This window comes from Hyaena hyaena, unplaced genomic scaffold (genome assembly GCF_003009895.1).
Source record: "Hyaena hyaena isolate Hyena2069 unplaced genomic scaffold, ASM300989v1 scaffold_555, whole genome shotgun sequence".
NCBI lineage: Eukaryota > Metazoa > Chordata > Mammalia > Carnivora > Hyaenidae > Hyaena > Hyaena hyaena.
The window spans coordinates 194821-211097 of NW_024081186.1; the positions used below are offsets into that span (position 1 = coordinate 194821).

The 16277-nt window shown below is 42.7% G+C and overlaps 1 protein-coding gene across 1 annotated transcript in view; it reads right to left on the reverse strand.

Moving 5' to 3' along the window:
- Window positions 1–16277, reverse strand: part of AFF2 (AF4/FMR2 family member 2) — a 312864-nt gene that overhangs the window by 133372 nt on the left and 163215 nt on the right. Inside the window, exons 6-7 of the mRNA XM_039256031.1 lie at window positions 12148–12184; window positions 11805–11856 (exon numbers count right to left, since the gene is read on the reverse strand). Of these exons, the coding sequence (XP_039111962.1) occupies window positions 11805–11856; window positions 12148–12184 (89 nt within the window). The remainder of the gene's footprint in view (window positions 1–11804; window positions 11857–12147; window positions 12185–16277) is intronic.

Below are 16277 nucleotides of genomic sequence, written 5' to 3' on the forward strand. Positions count from 1 at the left end.
ATCAGCACTTCAATTGCTTAGTCCTGTGATGTAGATGCTATTACTATCCCCATTTTACAGATAGAGAAAACTGAGTCACAGAGAGGTTGAGCAACTTGCCCCAGACCACATGACTAAACAATGGTGGAACTGGGATTCAAACCCAGGCGACCTGGTTCCAGAGCCTGTCTACTTCAATCTCTATGTTATATTGCTTTCTATGATGCAACTGAACTCAAACATACCCACACATGTATTTATATTTCTTACGATACTACCTCTTCAATGTGGATTGATATAAGAAGAATAAAACATATCAAAATGGTCGTAGTAATTGAAAGTAACTGACACCTTCTGGATCCTTCCTGCTTTCTGGATCTTTTTACCTACCATTCACTCGATGACATGGGCTGGCTACCCACTGTAGGTACCAGCTGCTGAGGAAAGGCAGGCAACTCCACACTGCCCCTTCCCACCAAGCGGCTCGCAGACTCGCGAACTTATTATGTTAAAGGCACTACCTGGGCTTTGACAGTCCTCATGATGTGAAGGCTACTGCTCGGGTTTTCCTGGACATTCCTTGGGTTTGGAGGAGGATCATAATCTGCTCAGCAGTCTCCATCTCCTCAGCACACAGACCGACCCAACCAGAATGAAGAAGCTCTCAAGTGAGGGGAGAGGTGGCCCTCAGACACAGCGACCCCTCTGTCATCTGTTCCTCACATCCCTCACTCCCAGCTACCTGACACTGTCCTATAGGTTTAATGTTGGATATTTGTTGTGTGGGAAAGAGTTTGTCGACTTGCCCAGAATGAGAGCATCACTTCTGTCTGAAATTGCTCCTTTCAGAGAGTTGAAGAGATATTTTCTACGTGCTATATTGGAAACACACATTGAAACTCTGTCATGAGCATGTCAAGAAAGAAATTTGAAAAGCCCAGTCAAACAAACAAAAGATTCCTGTTATGGAACCACAGACATAGCCCGCAACTACTTACAAAGCCAGGCTCACCATAATGTGCCGGGCTTGGGAGAAATGGGGAAAGGAAGAGCAGATGGAAAATCCCTGAAATTTCAAATTTCTCAGCCCTTCATCTTCAGAGGTGAGATACTCACTATTGCTCATTTCATTTCCCTGGCCTGGGAGCATCGATATGATTTTGTGCTCTTTATGCCACAGGGCAAATCACTGACTGCCTGCCCTCTTGATCCGAAAGTCTGTCGGGTGGCTGTCCTGCATTTCCCTACTGTGCCGAACCCTCAGCACAGGCATCTGTGGTTTGGAAGTGGCTGCTGCTTGGGCCCCAGGGCCACTGAGGTTTGTTGGGGATGGACCCTCAGAAGTATCTTTCCTAAGTGTCTCTATACCTTTCCTGTGCGTCTTGGCTTCCTGCCACCCTGAAGGTCGCAGTTTTCTCAGAATAGTATAAATGGAGCTGAAGTGCATTTCAATTTCATGCAGAAAACAGCTTTGCTTCAAACCACGGCCTTTTTTTTTTTTTTTTATGTTAAAAGAATCCATCAAGATAGAATCTTTCGGTGCCCCCCTCCCAAACTCTTTCTAGCAGATGGAAAGGCAGATTATTTCAATGAAGAGGCTGTCACTGACAATTATAAGCAATGTTTTCTCAAAGTTGATGGTAACAGAGCACTTTTACAATTTCTGAGTGTCTGGCAGGGTCTAATTTTCAAGGTATGGTGACCACAATAGCATGCCCGAATGTTATTTAAAAAAAAATTTTTTTTAATGTTTTATTTATTTCTGAGAGACACAGAAAGATAGCGTGAGCATGGGAGGGTCAGAGAGAGAGAGGGAGACACAGAATCTGAAGCAGGCTCCAGGCTCTGAGCGGGCTGTTAGCACAGAGCCCGACGCGGGGCTCAAACCCACCAACCATGAGATCAGGACCTGAGCCGAAGTCATATGCTTAACTGACTGAACCACTCAGGTGCCCCAAGCATGCCCAAATTTTAATCCAGGAGTAAAGGTCAAGGCAGATCACAGTTTTCAGATCCACTTGAATCTCAGAAGAAGAGAGCACCCCCCAAAAAGCATGAAGATAAAGGCCTGACCTAACCCCAAATTGCATGCTTTAAGACCATGAGGTTATAAAAAGAGTATGTGATTTGGGGGGAAAGTTTGCAAATTTTTCTACAAATGCTCAAACTATCACTAAATTGGATAAATGATACCTTGGGTGTGAGTAGGTGGGTGGGCAAATGCACTCAGTTTTGTCAACGTGGTGAATCGTTCAGGAATGTGCTGGGCATAGCTAATCTAACCAGGGTGATTGATTTTAGGTCAACTGCGGTCAGCATTGGAAATCGACCCTTTGATTCAAACCGCATCGATACCACACGTCTGAGAAATAATGGCAGATATTAGCAAAAAGAGCACTTGACTAGGACTCAAGAAGTTTGGGACTGAGCCCTGCAACACTAAGTTGTATGAGCCTGGGCACCTCGCTCAAGCCACCCGAGTGTGACTTGCATGACTCCTAATGTGGGGAGAAATAATGCAAATAAATGCCTGCAATCTGCTTCATGAGCTCACCTGACATCAGCACAATTCATATGGAATCTGAGTAATAGCGACTCTTCATTTTCTATCTGATGAAGCAAAGGCTCAGGGAAGCACCACATGACATCATGAAGTCACATGCCAATGAGTGAGAGAACCGGGATTTGAATGTCCCATCTCTCGGCTCCCAGGATTGAGTAAGAGACCAAATGTAACAAATGTAACAATATGTGTACAAATGCAGAGCATCATGGGACTAGAAAGCATTATTATTAGCAATGTTATTTGCCCTTGTACTTAACAGTTAATGATTGTAGGGGCATCTGGGTGGCTCAGTTGATTAAGTGTCCAATTCTTGGTTTTAACTCAGGTCATGATCTCAAGGTTCATGAGTTCAAGCCCAACCTGGGGTTTTGTGCTGACAACACAGAGCCTGCTTGGGATTTTTTTTTTCTCTCTCTCTCTGTTTCTGACCTTCCCCTGCTCATGCTCACTCGCGCTCTCTCTCTCTCTCCCAAAATATGTAAATAAACTTCAAAAAAAAAAAAAAGGAAAAAGCAACTAATGACTATCCAACTGAAATGTGACACAGGTATGGCAGAGCTGCTATAAAAAATGAAAGTTTGAGTCTTATAATCCAAGAATCCTAGAGAGAAATTCTAGCTCTTTCACTAACTAGGTCCGTGATCCTGCGCAAGCCATTCACCTGCTAAGAGGAAATCTTCTCTGTAAGGTCGGCTTACTCTTACACAGGGGCTGGAGGATGAAAGGTGGTGCGTGGCTGCAGCCGAGAAAGGGCATAGGGCCCCTTAGGACACTAGGCAGGCCCGATGCTCAGCATTAGCTCTAGCAGTGGCCGGGCAGCCGCGGCTGTTTGGGGTGAGAACCTTCAGAGGACACGCCTGGGAGTGGTGGCAATAACAGCAGTGGCGGCAATAGTGACGACATAGCAAGGTGCCTAGAAGTGGGGGCTAGAATTACTCAAGCACAGTGTTCAGGTGTGGTTTCTATGCTTCCTTTCCCACTGCACTACATGTTATATAAAACTGATTTTAGAGACTCCTAGAAAAACCCTTTCAGTTTCCAGAGATCCTGGATAATTTCTAGATATTACGACTACTAGGACTTTTTTCTTTTTGGCGGGGGGTGGGGGGGGGCATGGACTTTCCTCTTGAAGATGTAGAAATACTTCACATTATTACAATATTGAGATGTGAGTCTGGGATTTTAAGAAGTGGGCAACCTATGCAGAAATGAGGTTAGTCCTGAAACTGAGCAACAGAGTTGGCAGAAGTATAAGGCTGGCTGGTGTACAAATCGTTACTGTCCACCCCCAACCCCGGTCCCCTATCTCCCTCACTGCTCTCTCAGGCACCATGGAACCTGAATGAAGGACCGTATTAAGGTTCACTGGTAGGTACTGGGTGCCAAGATCCCAGGGGGTGGCAAAGAAAAGACACTGTGTTCACTTGGGTTTACAAGGCATAGCGTCCCTCTGTCTCTCTGTGCCCGACTTGGCAGCATCTTTGGAGACATCAATCAAATAGCTTGGAGACCTTTTCCTGTTTGGGTACTCATTATTGAAGTGGATGGATGAACCCCAGAGAAAGGCATTTGTCCGATTTTTCAACACTGTGCCCCGTGTGTTGGTAAAGTGGAAGGGCTTTTAGGAGCTCTGGGAAGGTGTCAAGAGCAGACCATTTAAAAATAACGTTCCTGATAATGTAATTGTGGCAAAGGATCTGGCCATTAGTGAAATGCTTGATAGGATGGGAAAGAAGAATGAAAATAGTTTAGAAGCGGCATGGACATTCCTTCTCAACTACTCCAGTCTCAGCCGAGTTGGTTGGTTTGTTTCTTTTTAATTTCTGGGAATGGTCGAGGGGCTTGCGTACTCTGCTGTTCTAGCCTCTTCAGTCTGGTTGATGTGCTCCAGCTCTGCAGCCGTCTGGGGACAAGGCAGCAAGTTTTAATGGGCAGCTGGAACTGTGGCTTTCAGTCCCAGCTCCCCCATTTCTAGCTGGGAGACTTCAGGCAAGTATCTTCCTTGAACTCAGCCTGGTTTCTTTTCACCTGTGGCTATCTAATGGGATTGAGGTGACAGTGGCGTGAGGCTAATGCATTGCACGAAAGTCTTTACGGTAATCAATCATGGTACATAGGAAAGGAGCCCCGGTGGTAGCAGTTTATAATCCAGTAACTGAAAAAAGGGCATGCATATGTGTGCATGCATCTCCTTAGACTGGACAGCATTGGAGGGACCTGACATTCCGTGATACAGAGCATGTGGTGTGTGTATGTATGTGTGTGTGTGTGTGTGTGTGTGTGTGATCACAACATTATGTTCAATTACATAGCTGGAATTATTTTCACTTTGGTCAATTGCTTATTAATATATAATAATATATATAAATTATATAAATTATTGTGGAATATAATAGAATATAGTGGAATATAAGTGATTCCACTATGAGGACATAAAGCAATGTTTCAATTATCAACCAAGTTGGCGAGCATGAAAAGTGATGTCTGAACCACTCATGAAAATAGACCTAAATATCAGTTGTCCTCTTTTTGCTTTAATAGGGAAAAATGGAGATTTCTGGAGAGAGACGCTGTTCCCACCATGGGTCCCAGAAATCAACCTTACAGGGATTTGACGTGGTGGTATAAGTCCCTTAGAGGCACAGATCCACCTGCCTCTCTGAAGGAAGCATCTTCCAGGCACAATGGCATGATTGAGCTGTGGGCCCTGAGCTGAGGACAGACCCGTACTTGCCTACACAATGCCACGTCCACATGGGCAGTGTATTCAAGACTCGACTCAGTGACAATATTAAGATCTAATACTCTCCGTGATCTAAACCGAACTGACAGCGATCATTCTGGCATGCAGCCGCAGGCGGTCCAGTTTGGCCTAATGCCTGGGCAAGATCACAACTGACTGGAAGTCAGTAGAGCCATCTCCTAAGTGTCTATGGGATGGCTTTAGTGTAGGTTAAGGGCATGTGCTCTGAAGTTTGTCTTGGTCTGGCTTTGTTATTTTCGCTCTGTGGGTGACTCACTTGCCGTCTCTTGAGTTTTGGTTTCTGCCTCTGAGGTGACTTCCATAGGCTTGTTATAAAGGGACCAAGTGCCCAGCACATAGTGGGCACTTCGTAGATACGGCTTAGTTGAAGTATTGGTGTTATCAGTGTGACTCTAACTGTTGCTAACCTAGGAGGTCCTTGAGGGATGGGTGTGTGGTGTTTCATCCTGAATGTACCACAGAGCTCCGCCCAGGGCTTTACTCACTAGAGGCTTAATGCATTTTTGTTGAAAGGGAACAAAAGCTTGAATGAGTGAATAAATATGGCTGCAGATCAGGTAGAAAAAAAAAGAGATACTTGACTTTTGCCTGAGAGAAAGAGAGAGAAAGTTTTGCCTCTAATTACAGATTCTCACAGTCCAGCAGAAGCAGATGAATCTTGGGCACATGAACAACACAAAAATCAACTCTGATCTTTCAAGATTTATGATACTTGAGCACAAAAAATATCTGTGTTTTGAGCTTTTGTCAGGAAAGTGTAAACCCACAGCTCCCGCTAAAGGAGCGCCGGCTCGCAGTCTTGGTGCCTGTCAAGCACCAGCATCTTCGGCGCTTCTCCCCGTGAACATTCTAAATGCCAATATTGCTTGTTGTCACATTAGCCAATATACAGTCCTCAAAATAAAATCCTCTTGATGTCTGATTACTCTTCTTAAGGACCTCATGCTGATTCATTTCAAACTGTGAATTACCTTTAATTCACAGCTTGAACAGGCTGCCAAATTTGGTTTTCTCTGCTCCCAGGTGGCTTTCCCTGATGTGGTGGAGAACATCCAAAAAAATATTAAGTCCTTAGGAAAAGTTGGCAAGCCCCGAGATGCAGGGCATACAAGGCAGGTTCGAAGCAAGAGTTGGCATACATGTCAGTCTGAAAACTGGAAAGGCTGGAACTCATCGAGATTACCCGTCTATTAGGAGAGTTCAGTTGAGCTCTTGTAAGCCACAAACCATCAACATTCCCAAATTCCAAGTACCAAATCACATACTCTGAATAAGAATTCATCTGATTAAGAAAATCACAGCCCTTTTTCGCCTGTCTCATTACACACTTTGCTACCTGAATTTTATCTAAAAAGCAGACCAAACATCTACTTGGAAAACAGTATATGAAATTGCTAGAGATGTGGACTAAGGCTCCACAGTAAGCTCTGGCCGTTCTCGAATCTCCAATCACATTCTCAAAACAAACATTTTCTTTTGTTTTAAGTTTATTATTTATTTTGAGAGAGAGGAGGCAGAGAGAGAGATGGGGGGAGAGAGAGAGAATCCAAAGCAGACTCTGCACTGTCAGCACGGACCCTGATGCAGGGCTCAAACCCACAAACCGTGAGATCAAGACCTGACCCCAAACCAAGAGTCAGATGCCTAACTGACTGAACCACCTAGGTTCCCCAAAACAAACATTTTCAATGAGAAAATTTAGGTAGGATGGGCAGGATGGTGAATGCGAGGGTTTTCCTTTCTTATTTTGGTTAAAAATTTTTAAAGTTATCTAAGAAATGATATAATGCTTGTTAGTGGTTATAATAAACTGGAAAACATTCTAATAATCTTTCTATTCTCTGCGGTAATGAACTCTTCCTAACACAAAAAGAAGAGTTTAGAAATAATGCTTTATTGGGGCTCAGTCGGTTAAACGTCCAACTTCAGCTCAGGTCATGATCTTTCGGTTCATGAGTTCGAGCCCCGCATTGGGCTCTGTGCTGCCAGCCCAGAACCTGGAGCCTGCTTTGGATTCTGTGTCTCTTCTCTCTCTGCCCCTCCCCTGCTCATGCTCTGTCTCTCTCCATCTCTCAAGAATGAATAAATGTTAAAAATTTTTTTAAAAAGAAAGAATTCTTTATTTCCAGTAATTTTGACGACATTTTGCTATAACTTATTGTGGGACTCCTTCCCACTAACTTCAGCTGTACAAGTCTTCCAGGTTCAAAATGCCCAATGTGGTTCCCCAAATCCCTGAACTCATGAGAATGCAGGATGATGGGCAGCGCGGTGGGAGGAAGAGGCCTACATTCAGGCTCTCTCGCCAAGGAGTGGCATCACTCACTCAGCCTTCTGTGCACTCACAGCCAACATGCGCATTCAAGGTAAATGTGCACGGTCAGTCTGTCTTCACGCTGGACCGTGCACACTTCACGAGGAGGGACCGTATTTTAGCTTTGCTTTTTTCAGCTATACCATGGAAATAATCTGGAGCCCCTCCAGGATGACTGGCAAGCACAGTAAGGTGATATGTGTAAGAACACTTAGCATGGGCCCTGGGCCCTGGCCCAGTGCTCACACTCAACAGCACAATGATTATGGCCGGAGACCTCTGCCCTTCCTGTGATGGTGTAATTCCTTTTCCTTCTAACTAGTGCTGCACTCAAGGTCTTGTTCATGTGGTGTATACAGCCATCGCCCACAGGTAAACTGAGACTGGCCACAACTAGTCTGTGTCTGCAACACCCTTCCTCAGGTCTCTGGGTCCATGGCTGGGAGGCTTTCAAACGTGTAGCTAACACCACAAGTGAAAGAACTAGTTTTATGGCAAAGAAAGAACATTTCGAATGCCTGACAGGGTCCAGATGCCAACAACTAAGTATAGCAAAGGCACTGGATATTTGGAGCTTCTATCTTCCCAATAGTACTCACAAAATTAGCTGACGTCAAGGACTGACTAGATGGATACTCTTGAGTTCATGGATGCTGTCTAAGACTGCTTCTCAGGGCAACTGAATACATCTTACCTGTTCCTAGGTAGCATGGCTCATGAAAGATCAACAAGGTCAAGTATTTTTACAAAGCTGCTGTACTGACAAGTAATTGACAAAATGTTATAAACTAGATGAAGCAATCCAACTCAACAAAGAAAATCCAAATTCTTTGGGTTTGGTTTCAGTTTTCTCCTCCATCCGTCCTTAATGGCTTCATTAAGAAACTAGCAATGGGTGTTATATGGAAACCAACTTGACAATAAACTATTTGTAAAAAAAAAAAAAAGAAAAGAAAAGAAACTAGAAAGTAACATAACTGTCCAATGTAGGGGCGCCTAGGTGGCTTAGTCGGTTAAGCGTCCGACTTTCACTTGGGTCATGATCTCGCGGTTCGTGGGTTCGAGCCCCGCGTCGGGCTCTGTGCTGACTGCCAGCTCAGAGCCTGGAGCCTGTTTCAGTCTGTGACTCCCTCTCTCTCTGACCCTCCCCTGTTCATGCTGTCTCTCTCTTTCTCCTAGAAATAAATAAAACATTAAAAAAAAAATTTAAAAAAATAACTGTCCAATGTATATATTCAATCCCCGAATCTTATAACTGAAATAAATGGATCCTTCAGAGGCAGAATGGACTTGGTATTACTGTACAAATATACAACTCTAGAGCCCCGAGAAATACAACTTGACCTTCATACGTCCATGCCCACCCTCTTTTGGAGAGATCTTTTTTGAAAGAGGCTAGAAACTCCACTGGATTTAGAAGCCTTGGGTGAGGGTTGTTCCAAGACTCACAGGGGCAGAGGGAAACAAAAACAATTGGGTATTCCTTTCTACAGAAATTATTGAGGGTGAAAGGTAAAGTCATTTTTATGTTGTTCAGTCTAATTACTAAAGAGTGTAACTTGTTTAAAAAAATAACTGTTTACATTTGAATTCTGACAAGTGTTTGTGTGTGTACCTTTCCGCGTATACGCGTAGCTCATTAATTTGCTTAATTTCCCTTAAGGAGCTCTGTCTGTATATTTTGAAATAAAAATACATGCCCCGCATGATTCACACTCATATCCTCTGAATCCTAGGTCAGTGCTTCCCTTTCCCCTAGTACTATAACTACCATGAACAGACATGAAAACTCAGGTCTTGGAGCTTCTCCAGGCTAATGCTCTTGCCTCAATGGGCAGAGAGAGTTCTAGCCGGAGTGGGCAGGATGTCATCTCATGGATGGGCATCCAATAAAAAGCACTGTTTGTCAATAAAATCTACCGAGCGAAGAAAAGACCCAGTTTTCTAAAAGCCAGTCAGACCGCTGGGGTAAGGCCCAGAGACAGCAGCGACTGTCAAGAACACAGATGGAGCCTGGCTGGTTCCCACGTTGCATTCGGACATACTTGGATCAGTGTTCTCGAACCTGCTGCCCATGCATGCCGTCCTTCCAAACAATCCAGGCCCAAATGGAAGATCTACACTTCTTCAACTGGGGAAAAGAAGGCCAGATGAGGAAAACTAATAAAGTATCACAGTAATCAAGGGATTCTGCTTATAAGACTCCCATCTCTCTTACTGCAGTAGGTGGTGGGTGCATGTTCAGGACGTTCACTGACCTCGGGAAGTGGTCTCTCCTGCAGCAGGGCCAACTGAGGGGTTGTTTCCCACCAAACTCAAGGTATCAGCGGTCTGTCTACACACAGAATGCTCTTAGTTGCCTGAAGGATTACTCTGCCCCATGGAAAATCCTAGAGGTTGGTTTGAAAATCACACTGTAGTGAAATATGGGAGAGTGATAGTAATGGCTAAGCAGTTAACCATTTGGAAGCTAAAAATAAAAATCATTATTATAACTCTATCTGTCCTTTGTTAAACCTATACCCTACCATAAAGAAAACTCATTCCAGCCAAAGTCTGATGGACAATGCTCGGTCTTTAGATCCAGCAGCCAAAAAGAGGGTGGCTCATTCAGAAAAAAGACTCTGTGTCTTCTAGTTTTATCAATGCTTTCTATAGAGAACCTTAGTCCTACTGAATTACACAGTATACCCTTGTGCTATGAAGTGCCGTTTTCTGGAAATGCTGCCTCTAACTATAAATCACAATTGACGAGTTTATTTCTGTTAGTTACAAACTATTGAAATATTGAATTTTATGGTCTGTATGGAAATCAGCGTATTTCACAGCAGGAGCCTAATACTCTTGCTTTAGGAGTAAGATCATTTTACAGTGGGGAAAATGTTTTTTTATTTTTTCACGTTTGGAAACCTGTGTTGATTCCCTAAGTGCTCACACGCGGGCACACACGTGTGTGTGTGTGTGTGTGTGTGTATGTGTGTATGAATTTTACTGACATTTTAATGGGAGAAAGGTAAGGTAGGAGAATAACATCTGTTGTTTACTAGACTGACAAGGGAAAGGGCAAGTTAAAATGTGATGAATGGAAACACTGAAATGAACAATATCAAAGATGATTTTAATTTCTGTGTTTCTATATAATTTAGTCTTTAATTCAGGGCTATAGTTTTATTTTCCCCCTTTCTTATTTTTTCTCACTTCGTTAAATGAGAATTCTTGGTTGCTGAAATTGAACTTTGAATTGGAAGGTGCAGATCAGGCCAGAAAACCAAATAAGAGCACTGGCGATGGGGTCAGGGCTTTGGGAACTTTGCTGTCAAATAGAACCAGGAACACGGGCATGCCACTGACCTCCACAGAGCTTTGGTCTATGTGGGAGTCTTTCCCAGTTGTTCTATGCAATTATTCGTGATCTTCCAAAAGGTGAGCAATTCACTTCAAGTGTGGCATTAGACTACTTGAATGTCATAAATTATTTCATTTCGAAAATTTTCAAGTAAGTAACTATTACTCACATAGAAAAGTCGACTTTCGTTTTCTATTATTAGGAATGAAAGAAGTTGTGAAAGAAATACTCCCTTGATACGTTCTTGGACAAATGGATATTACAAAATCTACAATAGTTAATCTGAGGAAATTGGTTTCTCCATACCCCTCCTTCAGTTAACATTAATAAGAAATGAAGACGGTGCTGAGTGAGTCACAGAGCCCTGGCTTCTGAACTTCAACCCAGTGCCATGTAATCTCTTATTCGATCTCTTCCAGGCTGCCCTTGTTTGCCTTTAATATACAGTTCCCAGATGACCTGCAAACATGGTTGCCAAGACATGTCCTTGCTCCGTCCTGCTCAGGGTGTTAGATATTGTGTCCAATGGTGTCTGTGGCTGAAGTTACATAATGTTCAAACAACCAGTCAAGAATCATAGTGATTTCATACTCCAGGTACCAGTCCAGCCTTATTGACATCATTACAGAGTCTAATGGTGATCTCATTCACTTTTACTGTGACTTGCTTATTGTGGGAAATCTCATTCTCCTCTCTAACTGAACCCCAAAGTATTAGGAGTCAAGGTTCTTATTGTCAGGAAGCAGGACAAAGAACAAGATTTGCGCAGCACTGAGGCACTGTTCCCTTACCAGATGCCACCGAAGAAGCCTGTTTTGGAAACCAAAGTACTTACGACTCGAGCGGTACTGACTTTGTAGAAGCTCTGGCGGTCGGGTCGCTCCACTCTGAAAAGAAAGGCACCACAATTACTCTCCGTGTTTCCCATTGTCAAATGATCAGTCTCAATGCAACTGGTCTTCACACATGCAGCCCTTCCAGTTATATGTTTTCACAGCATCCCGTCATAAATAACACATGAATAAAACAAAGGGGCCAACTGGATGAATCACAGTATGACTTTTTGCTATTGTTAATCCATGTTTTAATGATATTAGATAGGAATGAGAAGAATCTGGGGGAGGGGGAGAGGCCATGAATGTTTGGACTGAGAAGAATTTTTTTTTGAAAACACCTACTTTGTAAGGTGAATCCTGGGGTCAGATGTTGGGATTCCTATAAGGAAGAACACACATAATATAGATATTAGTTAAATGACACAAAGGGAACAAGAGGTGTATCTGTTATTGTTGAAGATAGGACTTGACTAATGTTTGCACAAAGGAAACCGCTATTAACAATTCTAGTAATTAGGCTTCCGTCCGTAGCTCTATTTGAAGGGTACAGATTTGCTGGTTGAACCTGCTGCAACATGACCATAACTGCCATTTCATCAGAACTACAAGTAAGACCAGTATCTATTTGGAAGTGTGCACAACATGGGAACAAATGACCCACATGTGTGAAATTCAAGTGTTTAATTTCTCACATAGCTAGGCAATGATGTCTCTAAGGAAGTAAAGGGGGCCTGGTTCAAAGCAATGATCATGGTTTTTGGAGAAGCGTAAATAAGGCAGTAATTAATAGATTTGCTCAGTTGCTCCTTTTGATAGTAACCACTCCAATTTTCTACCTTTGCTGTGACACATGTGCAATAGATGGGTCTAATTTTCACAAGAGGAGGGTTCTTCACACTTCTTTACAAATTTGGGTTCTTAAGACTTCATTACAAATTTGGTGAAGTGTAGGAAGTGATTTGAAATAGGTTAGTGGAGCACCTTATTTAAAGGGATTTGAATTTGACTTGAAAGTCTTCCTGCACACAATTCATTCACTGTTTTTGAGAAACACAGATGCAGACACAGCGGGCTTTTGGGGAGCACGGCACACCTGTGTGGAGCCTGAAGAAACTTAAAGGCAGAGGCACCGCAATGACGTACGTGGTGGCACAACACCATGCAGATGGAAGGGAAAATCCTGACTGCGAGACAAGAGCCTCGAAAGGGAGACCATGAATTCAAGTAAATACAGGAATCAGTTATGTCAACCACTGCTGTAAGTAATCCACTCGTTAAGCTGAATCTTGCCACCCTCCAGAAGAAAAATAGAATCACGGTATCATTGTCTTTAAGAGAAGCAATCAAGAACAGTAACACTGTGCTTTCACGGAAAGCAAGTTCTGCTACCTATTTAGCATGATTCTGTTGCCCAGGAGACTTCACTTCCAGCAAGATCGCCACTCCGGAAGACTACCATAAACTCCACAAGAGATGGAAAAGGCCTCTCAACTAAAGAGCTATCACAAAGCCCATGCAGACTGCTGCTCAAAGGTTTCTCCACCCTCACTCGATAGAGAATTGACTTTTGATGAAAAACTCTAACAAGCTTGGCCATTTGATTCCCACTCCTTAGCAAATCATAGATCGCGAGGAAAGGGAAATCGTACTAGAGGCACAGCTGCTCAGAACACTGAGACGTGAGAAACGACAGCACAAGGGGCCAGAGAGTGACACAGCAAAGTCAGAACTTAAAAAGCACAAGAGTCTATGGCCACTTAATATAGAGGCAAGCATTCCTACCCATCTTAATAGCTCCCGAGGGCATAATTACAGTACAGTACAGTATTACAGCATAGTTCAATAGCCAGTGCTCATCATAATGTCTAAGTTATCAAGAAAGACTAAAGCGTGTTCCATATAATTTTTATAAGAAGTCAGAAAAATATTAATTACATCTCAGAAAGATTCGTATTACATGATTCCTATGGAAGGATAGCCTTTAGTTATCCAAGAATTTCGATCATCCACAATACCTCATTTCCCAGAATGAGTGGTTAACCATTTGTATGTCCTTAACTATATACCAATATTTCTACCTTTTGTTTTTTAAAAGGGATCTCATCATGATCGTATGGGGAAGTTTGGGCTTATATACCCTTAGGAATCAAATGACAAGTTAGAAAGTCAGGTCAACTTCATCAGAGAGTGAAACATGCAGCCAGTCATTGTACTGGTCCCAGAAAACTGTACTGAATTTTTAAACTTCACCCAAGAATTCTGGACTTTAGACCAGAACCATCAGTTGTTCAAAGCATCAGGGCAGTGATTCATGAAACGAATTTGAGGGTTATGTTATTTACTGAATTTGAGTTGGAGTTATGTATTCCTGATACCATTTTTAATGTTAAACATTTTAAAAATGTTTAACCTTTTTAAAACCAGAATTTCAAAAGAACGAAACACCTCTGGATATTACCCAAGTTACTGTACAAACACCCAACCCGGATCGGAAGTAGGTTGGTTGTGGGAAAAATCTGCATTCTTTATGCAATAATTATTGATGTGCATAATCTGAAATTTTAAAAAATGCCTGACTTCAATCTGTGAATTTTGTTCATAGACATGTCATACAAGTAATTTTAGTAATAGACGATATCGAAGCCAAATTGTGTTCACAAACTTCTGTGAGGCTATTTTAAATAACAGCCTTGATAATCCTACAATGAGATGCTCCCATAGGATCTAGATTCTAGAGCAGGGATTGGCCAACTTTTCCTGTAATGGGTTGGAGACTAAATATTTTAAGCCTTGGGGGGCATGCAGTCTCTGTCATAATGATTCAATTCTGCCGTTGTAATGTGACAGTAGTCATAGCTAATACATAAATGAATTAGTGTGGTTGGGTTCCCAGAAAGCTTGGTTTATAGACACTGAAATTTGAATTCATATCACCCATGTTATTTCACATAATTCGTATAACTCCTAATCCTCATAACAATATTTACATGCTTTTTCTTTTGAAAATCCTAACCGTTTAAAAAATCTAAAAGCCCACAGGTTGTAGAGTGCCAGCCTCTGTCTGGAGTTTGATTCCCTCCATGAAACCTTGACTGAACTTCCCCTGAGGACGCTATTACTTCCCTCACTTCTGCTTAGCAAGGTATTCCCTTCCTTGTGGGTTTTTCCATTCTCTATGAGAAAACATAGCACTTTCAATTTGGGATGGATAAACAAACATAAGTAAGTTGGGAATTTTGAATGGTGTCCACTTTTGTAAGTTTGCAGAATCACTGACTCTTTGACCCGAAAAAATCCAATGGGAGGGTACAGCACACATCCACACGTGTGTGTGCACACACAAACCTCCACACAGACGGTACAGATAGGGAAACTGAGGCTCAGAAGAACTTGAATGGGACCACCTAGCCAGCAACTGGCAGAACCACGATGAAAAGCAGCCATGCCTGCAGCTCTGAAGGCAATTAAGACAGCACCTTTACGGCTGCACAAGCTCTACCACGGATGTATGAAATGGATGCTTTCTGAGAGGGTGGTGTCACCTAGTTCCGGTGCAAGCACTGAGGAAAGGGGGCTCATGTTTTTACTGTACGTGTCCCCATTTTGGAAGATGGAATTTAAACAAAGCCATCTGTAAATCTGTGTGATAAACATATCACCAGAACACCTGAGTCTAGAGGCTGGTTCCCTGATTGACTAGCTGGGTCATTCGGGCACATTACTTTACTCTGTGTCTCAGTTTCCTCCTCTATGAATTAGGGAGAGTCAAATTACCATTCTTTTTGGGTCGTAATGAGGACTGAATCATTTGCTAGATATTATCTGCTTCCAACACAGTGAGGCACTTCGTGGCATTATGTTGTTGATGCCATTACTGTTATTTAAAATGTACTTTTCTTTCAAACCAATGTTTTGGCAGGAACCAAGTGAAACAAAAGAGTGGGTGTGTAGCCATCCTGGTCTCACCATTTTATCCCAGTCTCTTCTACCTTTATCATGGGGTTGATGGGAGCACAGATAATTGGCAGAAAATGCAAATCGTGCCAGATTCCAAATTGTGCACTTACTACAAAAGCCCATTTAAACAACCGGTTCTATTGTATACACTGGTAAATGTCAAAATCGCAACTTGCGCAAATTATCTCTAAAATTGGAGAACGCAGCTGAAAACACTGCAATTGCTGTATAAGTGTTGGATTCAATGCCCAAAACGGCTTGGCTAATCCCTTGGCTAGGATGCTAGGGAGGAGGATGCCAGCCCAGGGCAGCCTAAAAAGGGACAGTCGACAGGCATACAGGAACAACACACACTGGACATGGACAGAGAAGGTTGCTGCTCACTTACTTCTGACCCCCTTTCAAAGGTGGGAGGGGATAACTGAAGGCAGTTAAGGCCAATGTCATTGTTGAACTCATGGCCCTAAAAACTGAAGGATCTGGCTGTATTTCTCCTTCTACAAATAAAGTCTACA